Genomic DNA, 14309 nt, shown 5'->3' with positions numbered 1-14309 from the left:
CCGTTACGTGTTTTGTCATTTCTTATTACGATTTTTTATTTACCTTTTAAACTATGGGTACCGTTTTTATATATAATCTCATTGCTTCCAATGAGTAACGATTATGCGTTTCAGACTTTTATATTTACAACTAGAAGAGCTAGTGTCTTCTAAAGTCCGGCATGCCATCAACTATGAACCGTGTATATTATAAAACCATCATATTGCTTTTCTTCCTAACTTAACGACTTGTCTAAATCAAATTCATCCATGTTGGCAGGGACAAAGGGAGGTGGGTGCAAGCGACACCCATTAGAATTTGTGTTTTAGTGAGAACATGGCTAGGTTTCTTGTAATTATGATATTTTGTGGGTGCAAATTTATATGGAAAAATCAAATTTAGATAAAAGGATAAATATTAATGGTGTTGGCTTCAGTGTGCACCATTCTTTTACCAAAATTGGTGTTATCAGAATGGGATTAATGATGCTGTAGCGAAGGTGGCAAGCTTTTATACCCTACGAGCTTCCATACTACTTTCAAATGTAGCTTAAATTTCTCGGCAAAGAATGTTTATAACTTTCTAGACAATCTGGACCAAGACAATAACGTCAGCCTAGATTTCCCGTGGAATAAGATTAGGAGAATTCAAACAATTCCAAGAATAAGACTTTTCATCTGGAAACTATCACCAAAAGTACTTCCAACATCTGCTAGACTAGGTGCTCATAATAAGGACATCGACCCGATTTGCCAGTTATGTAATAATCAAGCGCAAGAAACGAAACTTCATCTCTTCTGCGAGTGCCCGTTTGCAAGAGCTGTTTGGTTTGGTCTCTCCCTAAATAATGTAACTTCAAGTTACACTTCCAACACATTTATTTCCTGGATTAAATGGTGGATTAGGGAAACTAACTAGCCATATTCAGGTAAAAATTCCCACCATACTTTGGTTCATTTGGAAATATAGACGCTCAGAAGTTTTTGAGAAAATAAACCCAGACCCAATCAATTTAATAGGGAAAATCAATAGTTTCTTACATTCTTCCCCGTCAAATACCCTTCAAAGTAATATGAAAACCCAAAAGAAAATCTCAACTAATTACTCTTAGTCCAACCTAAATTCAGATTGGATGACGTTTCCTTTAAGAAAGAGGATTTGTCGATGGGATATGCTTTCATTCTTTATTCAGCTGATGAAGAAACTTTCATGCACCTATCTGCGGGTTCGGAGTGGGCAACATCAGCTTTCCACGCAGAAGCAAAATCCTTATTAAAGGCTGTTTCGTGGTTAAAAGAAAATATTTTATCAAGTGTGGTCATAATAACTAACTGCAAAGCGTTTGCAAACATCTTAAACAAGGTAAGCACAAATTCTTCGTGGCCAGCGAAAAATACCTTGTAAGAAATAAGGACAATCTTGGAAGATCTACCTGAAGCTAAAGTGAAATATATTAAGAGGAAGAATATCTCAGCAGCGGACTACATTGCAAAGGAAGCAAGGATTAAAAAGCTACATCACATGTCAGATAACATGCGATAAAAAGTTCATAAATCTAGCATAGATTCTAATGTTTTTGATAAAAATGATCTTGTAAATCTTTTGTACTATATTTGCTAGTTAATATATGATATTTTTTGTTTAAAAAAAATGTAGCTTAAAAAGAACGCGTGATTGGGGAATATCAAAACTAATTGGGGGATATGAATTACTTCCCCCAACCAAAGGTGTCTGCTAAGGAGTGTTTTTTGGGGCGAAAATACAAAAACACCCTTCCCTCAAAATAAAAATTAAAAAACTTAATATCAAAAAACAAAAACATATCCCCCATTTCCATCTTCACCTCTTATTAATCTCTTTTAAGGTTAGGGCTTTGAAACCTAAATATTCCCCACTCCCTTTCAAATTCTACATTTTTCCCACTCCCTTTCAAATTCTCTTCTCCTTCTCTGCCGGCTCCTCACTTTGAAAACGATTTATTTTTGAACATTCGGGAGTGACGAAGACCATGCCGGAAGTGATAAAGACCATGCCAGAAGTGATGAAGACCATGTCGGAAGTGATGAAGACCATGCCGGTATAGATGAAAACCATGGCGGAAGTGATGAAGACCATGGCGGAAGTGATGAAGACCATGGCGGAAGTGATGAAGACCATGCCGGTATAGATGAAAACCATGCCGGAAGTGATGAAGACCATGCCGGAAATAATTTTTTTTACATCGCTGGAAGTGATGAAGACCATGCCGGAATTGATGAAGACCATGCCGGAAAATGGTGCCGACATGCTTGGTAACTAACATTCAACGCCGTAACTTGATGCCGGCATGCTCGATAGAAATCTATTCAAGTGAAAAAAAACAAGTTTCTGGATACTTTACATCATGTGTCGGCATAGAAATTTAAGCATCATACCATGCCGGTAGCAGTACCGGCAAGCTCGAAAATCAACTTACTGTGCCGGCGAACACATCCGGGAGGGACTACGCCCCCCGGACCCCCCCGCAGACCCCCTGGACAGCGTGCCGACATAGTTTTTTGGTTGAATACTATGCCGGCTTCAATTCAAAATGGGAGATAAGCTTTGTGCCGGCATGAACGTGGTATGAATACCATGCCGGTATGGATGCTTCCAGCATTGTATTCAAACCACGTCCATGCCGGCACCGAGCTTTTTCAGCTGCAAAAATGGTGGATTCAAAGAAAAAAAAAATCAAAATTTCAACCTCTTAGCAGCAATTCTCTCTTCACAATCATCCTCCATTTTCACCAAAAAAATCCCTCTCAAATATTTTTCCCTCCTTCTACTCTCACCCCACTCACCCAAATTCAAATAAAAATACACACTAATCATTTAACAAAAAATCTTAAAATTTTACTAATTCTAATTAACCATTAAACCTAATTAGTGAGGGGTAGATTAGGAATTAAAAAAATAATTAGATAAGGGGTGACCCTGATTTGATATTTGGATCCAGTTTTTGTCTTTTTTCTATATCCCCCAATTAGTTTTGATATCTCGGAGTTGCGCATTCCTTAAAAATACATACATATCATTTTTCTTTTTTTTTTTTTGGTGTGTCTACAAAAAAAAGTTCTGACGCCATAACATTTAGGTCCAAGCTTCGTCCATCGGAGTCATGCCATTCCTAAAACAGTGTTCCTAAAATTGTTAGAAACTTTTAAATCCAGCCAGTCAGATATCCGACAAAAATACTTCAATCGAGACGAGTCAGACACCTCGTTCCTTCTCCTAGTGATAAAGGTTTCTTCAACCCTCTAAACCCCGGAATTTTATCACAAACTTCTTGAAAGTGTAATCGCGAACCTTCCTAGGGGCACTGTAACAACACCTCCGCTTCAATCAAACCAGCCAATACCAACACTTCCATCACAACAAGAGGGGGTTTTAGTGACCCGTCATTACATGTAGGAGATCTTGATCAATCTGTCTCTGAAAATCATTTATATGATATTTTTATTCAAGTTGTACCTGTTAGGGTTTGTAAAGATCAGATGAGAAGAATCTCTCTTGGTGTTATGCTTATTGCAACTTCAATAACCATCAAAATGGTACATACATACTCTCTTTTGATCTCATTTGGGATTTATTTTTTGTTGCAATCATTTTGATTTGTAATTTTTGTGAGTCCTCATTTTGGTCAATTTGTATGGAAAATGGGTTTGAGGGTTTTGTGTTGGAAACGTCTAAGACATGTTGTTACTTGTTGTACTTTGGGTTTTTGTGTGTTTTTGCTAACCTCATTTTGGAATTGGTTATATATGTATCTGGTGATGGTTAAATTCATTTTGATAGTTTCTTAAAATCATTTTGATAATTTCTTAAACAGTGAAGTGTGACCATGTTGTTATTACTGTACAATGGGTGAATTGTTTTTGTTTTGATGGGATGAAATCGTTTGTCTGTGGGATAATAGATAGTGTGAGGCATATGATCTTGAGATGATTAGACTGCAAGATGTGACATGACGATCTTTGGACTGACCAATCTCGAGTATTTTTGATCTTAAGTTATTCTTTCTGTCCACTGTGTTGATCTTTTAGTTCTACATAATATTGATTTTGATATGTTAAACCGGTGAATCATATTTACTTTGGTGGAACATGGAATTTGAGTTTTCTTTGAACATTGATTAGTTTCTGAATATGTCCTGTGTAGGTGCTTATTTGAATTTTCTAATTTCTTTTGCAGCTAATACTGCATTGGAGGCGATAAACTTTGCTCCCAACAATGGCAAACCTATCAGGATTATGTTCTTTCATCGTGATTCCTAGTATACAAAAAAGTGTGCAGGCATAGATAATGAGGCATTGTTTGATACTTTGCTGCCTTTGATAGTGATACGGTTCTCTCTTGCAAGGTGGCAACTGATAACAATACTGGTCAGTCAAAAGGGTACGGCTTTCTACAATTTGAAAGAATTAAATCTGCACAAGATGCGATTAACCATCTGAATGGGATGTTGTTTAAGTAGGTCTTTTCGCTTGTCGACAAGAAAGAGATCTAGCAAGTGGGTCACCAAAGTTCACTAATGCGTACGTTAAAAATTTGTCCGAATATACTACTGAGGTGTCCTTAGCAAAGTTTTTGGTACTTATGGTCAGGTCACTAATACAGTTATTATGAGGGATGCAAGTGGGAATTCTAGAGGTTTTGGTTTTGTCAACTTTCAGAACCCAGATGATGCAGCAGCTGCAATTGAGAAACTTAATGGAAGCACATTTAATGATGACAAAGTTTGGTATGTCGGGAGGGTGCAGAGAAAATCTGAAAGAGAGGCTGAGCTGAAAACCAAATTTGAACAGGAAAGAAATGATGCAGTGGAAAAACTACAAGGATCTAATCTCTATCCAAAGAATCTGTATAATACCATCAATGATGAAAATCTGAGGAGTTGTTCTCTGAGTTCGGCACTATAACATCTTGCAAGGTATGTATTTTCACAGTACTCACATAATCTTGGACTTGGATATGTGACCAGGTTGGTAACTTAAGTGCTTATTCTTCTTTATTGTTTCAGGTCATGCTTGATCCCCAAGGCCATAACAGGGGTTCTGGATTTGTTGCTTTTCCTACCTCAGAGAAGCTGTACATTGATTTTTTCTTTCTTCGTATGCCATCTTGCTGACTTGTTCTGTTAGCACTTACACATGACTGAGAGTATGTATGTCATTGTTAATGTTCTAGCTGAATGAAATGAATGGGAAGATCATCGGCCGGGAACCTCTCTATGTTGCCATGGCTCAGCGTCTAGATGTCAGGAAGGCCAGATTTCAGGTTAGTTAGCTAATTGGAAACATGGTATTTATTTAGTGGCTTTTTGTATATTTTGTTCCTGCTTATGACTTCGTGGTTGGTCACTTTAGAATGCTATCAGTCTTGGATGTTACCTTTTGTGTTCTTGGTCTCGTGTTTCTTGCGACCCTCTTCGTTTCATTTCATTCACTATTTAACATAGTAAGAGAACTAAAGAAGAAAACTATTTACCATCCTCCCACCAGTCATGTTTGTCAAACCAGGCCTTGTGCTTGTGGTAAATGTTAAGAGTCGGGGTTATGTTTATTTGTTTTTATATATATTTGGATTCCAAAAAGTATTAACCAGTTACCCATTTATCTTTGAAGGAATAGTTTTCTCCAGCTCGACCACTTGTTCCCATGGCACATTTACCCCCAGGTATTGCTGCATATCATCTTGGAGGACCTAGGCCTCCTCACCCTCAACAGATGTATTTTACTGAAGGTTGTCCTGGCCTTATTCTGCAACCTGCAGCTTATGGCTTCCAACCCCAACTATTGCCTGGGATGAGGCCAGGTGTTGCCTCAAACTTTATGATGCCATACCCACTCCAGCGACAAGGGCAGCCTGGACAAAGAATGGGTGCGAGGAGAGCTGGGAACCCACCGCGGCAGATGCTGCAACAGCAACATCAGGTATAGTTGTCTTCTTCAAGCTGTAATGACAACTTGTTGTGCCTATAGACCTTCTAATGTGCTGAAAATTTTCCCGCCAAAGTTATTACTTTTGACTCTGGAGGTTTTGCTTATTGCAGTTGGTGCAGCGCAAAGCCAATAATCATGGTTATAGATACATTTCAATTGGATGGAATGAACCGTCCTTGGTATTCCAGGGTTTCAAGGGTCAGATGATGTAATTCCCGTCTGATGCTGCTAGCATGCCGACGTCTCCAGTTGATGCCCAACGACCTGGATCAGTGCAGACACTTGCCTCGGTTTTGGCTTCTGGAGACCCTGAGCACCAGCGTGTGGTATATTCAGCCCACCAGCCCACTCTTTTACACAGTTTTATTTACTTAATTGTGGAAATCCTTAAATACCAGATTTGTGGATATACAGGCTGAATGAAATATTTATTGTGTTTTTGTCAAAATACACAGATGCTTGGAGAACATTTATTTCCTCTGGTAGAAGCATTGAGCATGACCAAGCAGGTAAAGTCACAGGGATGTTGTTGGAGATGGACCAAACTGAAGTGCTACATTTATTGGAGGCACCTTAAGCGCTGAAGGAGAAAGTGGAAGAGCCGTTGAGTTTTGTTGGATCCCCAGTCAGATTCAAACAAACAAGCTGCTATAATAAACTCACTCCCTCTCAAAGGCTCAGACCATCATTCCTTCTCCGTTGTCGTTATGTAACTGAAAGAGAATCAGAAACCCTTGTAAGAAAAACCTCCCCTTGAGAGGCTTCTCCAACCCTATAACCCCAGAAAATTATCACAATTTTTGCCAAGTGTAATGGCAAATACTCCTAGTGGTACCGTAACAACACCTCCTTTTCAGTCAAACCAATCACCAACACGATCCATCATAGCAACAAGAAGGGAAACAACGTGCAGTTGTTGTTGGAGGAGGTTTTAGTAACTCATCAATATAGGTAAGAGATCTTGATCAATCAGTCTTTGAAGTTCAACTATATGATATTTTTAATCCTGTTGTATCTGCTAGTGTTTGTAAAGATCAGATGAGAAGAATCTCTCTTGGTTATGCTTATTGCAACTTTAACAACCTTAAGTATAGTAGTTACAAACTACCTCCTCCTCTCTCTCTCTCCCCCACCCACCCATATAACTTTCTTCTTCTCTATTCATTTTTCATGCTTGTTTGTTTCTTGTTGTTAAGTTAGGATTCATGTTCTTTTAATTGAGTTTGTGGTTATGGTTATGCTATATGTAGGGTTTTGGTTGGTTGTTTTGATCTCATTTGGGTACTTTCTTGTAGAATGATTTTGATTTTGGGGTTGGTTTGTATGAAATGTGGATTTTAATGCAAATGTGCAAGCAAAACTCCAAATGCTCAGTGGGAAATGCTTAAAAGTTGTTGTTGCTTGTTTTACTTTAGGGGGTTTGTGTGTGTTCGGCTGATATTGTGCTTGATTTTTTTTTTTTTTGCTGATGGGATAAAATCATAAAATATTATGACACCTTGGTTTAACATATAGTAATGTGCATGTGATCTTGTGACAATTCCATTGCAAAATGTGACCTGGCGGTATTTGGACTGGTCAATCTTGAGTATTAGTAATCTGAAGTTATTTTCTCTGTCCACTCTGTTGTTCTTCATAAGATTGATTCTGACGTGTTTAACCATTGTATCATATTTACTTTGGTGGAATATGGAATTTGAGTCCTCTTGAATGTTGATTAGTTTCCATATTTTGTATGTAGCTTCTAATTTGAGTGCTTAATTGTTATTGCAGCTAATACCGCATTGGAGGCACTGAACACCTGTCAGTGGCACACCTATCAGGATTATGTTCTCGCACCGTGATCCCAGTGTTCTTGGTCAGTACCAGGTATTGCTGCATATCATCTTGAAGGACCTAAACCTCCTCACCCTCAACACATGTATTTTAGTCAAGGTGGTCCTGGCCTTGTTCAGCAACCTGCAGCTTATGGCTTCCAACCCCAACTATTGCCTGGGATGAGGCCAGGTGTTTCCTCAAACTTTATATGCATACCCACTCCAGCGACAAGTGCAGCCAAAGAACAGTCCGAGGAGAGCTGGGATCAGGTATAATTGTCTTCTTCAATCTGTAATGAGAACGTACTGTAGCCTGTAGGCCTTCTGATGTACTGAAGTTTTTATCTGCCAAAGTAATTACTTCTGACTCTGGAGGTTTTGCTTATTGCAGTTGAAGCAGCGCAATGCCAATAATCATGGTTATAGTTACATTTCAGATGGACAGAATGAACCATCTACGTACCTCAGGGTTTCATGGGTCAGATGATGTCATTTCCCTCTGTTGCTGTTAGCATGCTGATGTCTGCAGTTGATGCGCAACGACCTGGATCAGTGCATACACTTGCCTCGGCTTTGGCTTGTGCAGACCCTGATCATCTGCATGTGGTATATTCAGCCCCCTCTTTTTTACTGTTTTAGTGAAAACCCAAGAATACTAGAGTTGTAGATATACAGGCTGAATGAAGTATTTTATTGTGGTAGAACGCATTGAGCATGACCAAGCCTGTAAAGTGACAGGGAAGTTGTTGGATATGGACAGCAAACTGAAATTCTACATTTCGCGGAGGCACCTGAAGCTCTAAAGAAGAAACTGGAAGAGGCGTTGAATGTTCTTGAAACCTGAGTCAGATCCAAACAAACAAGGTGCTAGGCTTATGTAATAAACTCACTCCCTCTTAAAGGCTCAAATCATCATTCCTTGTCCGTTGTCTTTATGTAACTGAAAGAGAATGTTAAACCCTTGTAAGAAAAACCTCTTCTTAAGAGGCTTCTTCAACCCTATAACCCCAGAAATTCATCACAATCTTTTGCAAGTGTAATGGTGAATACTCCTTGTGATACTCTAGCAACACCTCCTCTTCAATCAATCTTTGGAATGACCGCGTAACTTAGATTGTTCTTGTCCATTAGTTTGGTACTATAATTCTCTCAATGTGTTATTGGAGATTGTTTTTGCTTGAGAAATCTGGAAACAGAGATTTTATTCAAAAAGAGAAAATGTAAAAAGTTCTGAAATGGGTCAGGACATAAACTTGTGAAAATGACTCTGCCCCCTCCCACTGTTGCTCGTGCATCTGAAGTCAATGACCATTTTTTTAAATACCCTTTTTTATTTTCTTGTCTAATAAGAGATCCCCAAGACAAGACCTTCGTGTCGGTTCTGGTTTGAGAAAGCCAAATCTAGTTTGGCTGATTTTGGTGGTTCCACATCAAATTCTGCCCCCAATTTCGTTCTTCAAAATTCAGTTCACCTGATCTGGATATAGTTCTTCAGCTGATTTGGATTCACAAATACGGGGATTCTAAAGATCAAACTCTCCGTCAAAACTTTAAACAGGTAACTTCAATTAATGAGCAATTTTTTCATATATTTTTTGTTTGGCTGTCTTGTGATTGAAATTACTGAGTATGTAGGATATGTGTTTTGAATTCTTCACCTGTACCTTTTAACCTTCTCCAATGGTTACGAATTTACAATGAATTCTGAAGTTTAGTTTCCAATACTTCAGTAGTACAGTCTAAGTGTTTGTATAAATACCTGACAGAAAAATGGTTAAATGAGCCACTTGAGAACCTTCAACGGGTTGTGAATACCATTTCCGTTGCCTCTTTAGCATTACTCGTTGTGGAAGCTCTTAGTTTGAGTTCATCTATATTGATAATGATTACTTTGATGGCATTAATTTGTCAATTTTCTCCCAAAATTTTCTTTCGATTGTGCGTTTGTTTTTTTGTGATTTTGGTGCAGTCATGGGCCTACAGCTAGTGTTCTCTTGATTCGTCAATACAATGTATAATGTTTTCTTACAAGTTACAATTCTAAGGCGTGTTTGTTTTTGACAGAAATGGCATTGAGAACATGCTCTAAAAACTTGGGAAGTAAGCTCTCGTGCATGCTAACTCGAACTTCGCTTCTCCATTCTCATGCTACTAGCTTTGGTGAGTCTAAGTTTCTCTTTAAAATTCCAAGATAAGTACATTATTTGGTTCTGCTGAAAGTTTGAACTTCTGCATGTGCTTCTGCTGAACAGCTGAAGCTAGCGGAAACTCTTACCTATGTCGTCCATTGTTGAATGTTCAGTTTCAGTTAGAATTTTTAGATTAATGGGTCTCTGTTAACAGAGCTTATTATCTAGTAAACAAGATTCTGAATACAAAAGAAGAGCCCGTTGCTCAAAAACGTGAGGCGTGATTAACATTTGCTTTCCAATAATGTTTCACTCTAGAAATTTAAGTTCCCTGCATTTAGTCTTTATACAGCTCATAGATATTTCAGCTACTGTCATAGTTTTTGTTAAAGTACTTGGGAACCGGGAAAATAAGTAGTGCTGGTATTAGATAATAATATGCTTCAACTTTGAATCCACTGAGAATTAAGTTCAGTTGTTCAGCTATCTCGAGATTATTATGATTGGGAGCAATCTTTTCAAGTAAGCCAAAACAGACCGTTGGGCCTGGTGAGCCTAGTCTATTTGTAGTTTTCCATGGACATGCTAGATAAGATGTCTGGAAGATTATGCTGATGTTGTGACATTTAGTTAAGCTTTAGATTTGGTTGGTACCTAAGATTACATCTTTGCAGGATTTAAGCAAGTACCAGAAGACGAAAAAAGCAAATTGGTCGGTAATGTATTCAGTAGTGTTGCTTCAAGCTACGATCTCATGAACGATTTGATGAGTGGTGGATTACATAAATTGTGGAAAGACAGGTTTGTTTTTTTTTGTTTTCCAATAGAGTTGTACACTAAACAGTTTTGGTATCAATCTTACCAACAGTCCGCTTTTATCTCTTGATTTTTATTTCTCAAATCTCCTTTGTCAGGTTGGTCTCCAAGCTTCATCCAATTCCTGGAATGAAGTATCTTGATGTCGCTGGTGGGACAGGTTGGCTTACTTTGAGCACCATTATAACAATTTTTGCTTCGAGCAAGGGTATTAAAATACTAGATAAATTGGTGGATAAGGTGGGGAGATTTGTAAGAACAAAACTCTGCGTACCTCCTGCACCATTAAAATAATAAAAGAAAACATTTGCTTTTGATGAATACAATGAGAATTAGTTGATTCATTTCGAAGCTTTACCTCAATGTGTAATGTTTCAAGAAAAGAAAAAAAGTCGTTAATATAAATATATAATCATTATCCTAGACTAGTCATTTCTTTGTTTTGTGTGATCTTACATTCTATACATTTTTGTAATTTTTCAGGGGATGTTGCTTTCAGGATTTTTGACTCCATTAATAGTGTCAGTCGTAGAACCACACAAGGTGCCCTCGAGGGTAACCTAGATGACGAAACTCAGATTAATATATGCGACATCAACCCTAATATGCTAAGTGTTGGTAAAAAGCGTGCTGCCGAGAGAGGTGAAGAACACGAATTGCTTTGTCATTTTTGCAGTTGTCCTAATTTTTCATCATCTAGCAGTATGTTCTTCACTTACTTACAATTGTAGCTGTCTTGTGATATCTGTAGGCCTTGGAGACAATCGTTCCCTTGTGTGGGTAGAGGGTGATGCAGAAGCCTTGAAATTTGGAGATGGTACGATGGATGGTTATACAATTGCCTTTGGAATTAGAAATGTTACACACATAGAGAAAGCCCTTTCGGAAGCTTACAGGTAGGCGCGAGACCTAATTCATATGCAACCTGATCTGAGTTATTGAGTTTGTAGTTCCCATGGCATGCAGTCAGTGTTGCACTTAATCCTCCACTGACACAGGTTGAGGAGGGGACAAAAACTCCCTCTTACCAGGTTTCATCCATTAATCAGTAGCGTTGGTGGTTTAAACACCACAAAATTGGTCCTGGGTTTTGATAAATCGAATATCACCATTGAATATTTGAATTTCCTTTTTGGTTATCTTGTGAAAACCCAATTTTTGTTTTTTAAGAAGAGTACTGCTCATCTTCTTTATTGTACTAATACCGGTGGATGTTGCTTTACTGTTTTTCAGGGTACTGAAACCAGGAGGTAGATTTCTATGTCTTGAGTTGAGTCACGTGGACGTCCCCATCTTTAAAAACTTGTAAGTGTCCGACTTACCCTGTAAATTAAACACGCTATAAAATATGAGAACTAGATGTATTATACCTTTTTGATAGTGTACTCAAGCGAGAGAAAGTGTTCCATAAAAATGCTATGTAAAACCCCTGACAACGCTATTCGTTAGCTAAAAAATAGCGGAAAAGCCACTTACACTAAGCTTTTACTTGAATATAGTGTTAGTAAGTGTTTATCTTAATAACTTTAGGGCATATTTCCGTTTATGTTTCTTCATACTGGATTGGTCTCCCTTTTTTTCACTTGTGGGAGGGGAAAGATCTGATTCTAGACTTCTAGTAAACAAAAGAAAACACAGGTAAAGTGCTTATAAATTACAGCATTATGAAGGATAAGGCTTTCCGCTTTCCTCAAAGAAAGAAGGGAAGGCAGCATGACAAAACTACCCACTCAATTCCAAAATCCCTTTCCAGTTTCCAGTTAAAATTACTGACTCTGTAGAGTACACTTGAGGTATCCATATTTGGCAGTCAGTTACCAGTATTAGATGGTCGATTTGATTGGCGAAACATTTTAATTTGTGTTATTTGTCTTGTTTGAAAAGATTCTGTCAGTTCTTTTGGACCATATGCATCAACTAATGGCGAAAATAAAGCAGCTCCAGATCAGATTTCTTCGTGATAACATCTTCTTCTTTCCCCTTTCCCGTATTGTTGTACCTTGAACCGAGTTACTCAGCACCCAAAAATAGCCGCAAAGGCACAAACTCTTGATAATATAATCTCACCAGTTAGATATTCACGATCATTGGTGCGCAAGACGCACCTGTTAATAATAACCTGACCCCACTGCTGAATTAGTTGCCTTAAGTTTCTTGTTTGTCATTACTTTTTTCTGCCAATGCAGGTACGACTATTACTCGTTTTCAGTCATTCCGGCCGTAGGAGAGTTAGTTGCAGGTGACCGGGAATCTTACCAGTACTTAATAGAGAGCATCCGCAAGTTTCCTCGCCAGGTGAATACACAATTTTTATTTAATATAAGCAGCCATAAACATCTACTCAATTTTTCATGTGTTCCCAACGATATGCAGTTATTAAGACATAATGTTGGACATGTTAGTGACACTACAAATAAATGCACACCTGTTGCACAAATTATGGGTTAGTTATATAGAACTTGTTCACTGATAGCGGGAAATGTAATTTTCTTACGTATCCAACTGTGTCCCTTTGAATTTTTGTTGAGTGCAGGAAATGTTTGCAAGAATGGTCGCAGATGCTGGGTTTCAAAAGGTTGAATACGAAAATCTTGTTGGGGGAGTTGTTGCCATCCATTCCGGTTTTAAGGCTTAGTTTGGTATTGCTGCGGCTTTTATAAAAGCACTTTTCTGCTGTGCGTTGCTGTGAGGAAAAAGCAGTTAGACATTTGGTAAAATACCAGGGACGGACCCAGGAAAGATAAATTTCCTTTTAAGACCCGGGCTAGAAGCTTTGGTGGAGCAAAAAAAAAAAATTTGGCTTGTGGACTGGGAAGCCTACCCGGGCCAAAGCCCCCTTTAGCCCAGCTGTAGGTCCGTCATTGTAAAATACTAATTAAAGTTAAAGCTGATTAAAAAAGTAATCAAAGTGTGTTCGGTAAAATATGAGATTCAACCATTATTGTGCGACAAATGACAAAAACAGACATATTTCTGAAAATAGTTGTATTCAATTTTATTGGATTTAAAAATAAAAAAAATAAAAAATAAATAAATATATTAAATATTAAATTTATTAATTGTGCTATTATTATGATTGTTAAAAAAAATTATTTTACTTAACCACTTTTTAATATATATATATATATATATATATATAATTTTCAAACCAAAAATCGAAATAAAATTAAGTAGATTTAATATTTGTTTTTATTTTTATTAATGAAATGGTATCATAAAATAGTTTGAAAATAAAATATAATAATATTTAAAGAATAAAAAATTGATTATATATATATTTAAGGGTAATTTTTGTCATTTATAAAATAAAATAGGGAAAAAAAGATATAAAGCATTAAATTTTGGTGGAACCAAAGCTTGTGCTTTTCTAGTTTTTAAAAGTCCTCCTCCTCAGCTTTTGAAAATTGAGGAATTTGGGAAGTGTTTTGGGTAAAAAGCACTTTGATTTTTTTTTACCAAACACCAATGTAAAAAATTATTGACATATACAGGTTTTGAATAGGGCTGCACAACGAGTAGGGTGGGTAGGATATGGCCTATGTCCGCCACCCTACCTGTTTATTGGCGGTTAAGAAAATCTTTACCCGTCACCCTACCCGCCAAA

At 37.6% G+C, this 14309-nt stretch overlaps 1 protein-coding gene and 1 pseudogene across 1 annotated transcript; both read left to right on the top strand.

The window, feature by feature from the left end:
- The first annotated feature begins 1144 nt into the window (after nt 1–1144).
- LOC113283824 lies at nt 1145–6674 on the top strand (annotated as a pseudogene).
- Nucleotides 6675–9092: 2418 nt separating this feature from the next.
- LOC113283031 (2-methoxy-6-polyprenyl-1,4-benzoquinol methylase, mitochondrial-like) lies at nt 9093–13628 on the top strand. The gene is made up of 9 exons (XM_026532171.1): nt 9093–9318; nt 9825–9920; nt 10564–10690; nt 10804–10865; nt 11189–11347; nt 11457–11601; nt 11939–12010; nt 12892–13000; nt 13239–13628. Exons 2-9 carry the CDS (start codon nt 9827–9829, stop codon nt 13338–13340), a joined length of 870 nt encoding a protein of 289 aa, XP_026387956.1. The 5' UTR covers nt 9093–9318; nt 9825–9826; the 3' UTR covers nt 13341–13628.
- The last annotated feature ends 681 nt before the right edge of the window (nt 13629–14309 follow it).

Source organism: Papaver somniferum, chromosome 1 (assembly GCF_003573695.1).
Source record: "Papaver somniferum cultivar HN1 chromosome 1, ASM357369v1, whole genome shotgun sequence".
NCBI lineage: Eukaryota > Viridiplantae > Streptophyta > Magnoliopsida > Ranunculales > Papaveraceae > Papaver > Papaver somniferum.
Note: the sequence above shows the minus strand (reverse complement) of the source record. Positions and strands in the feature narration are given on the sequence as shown.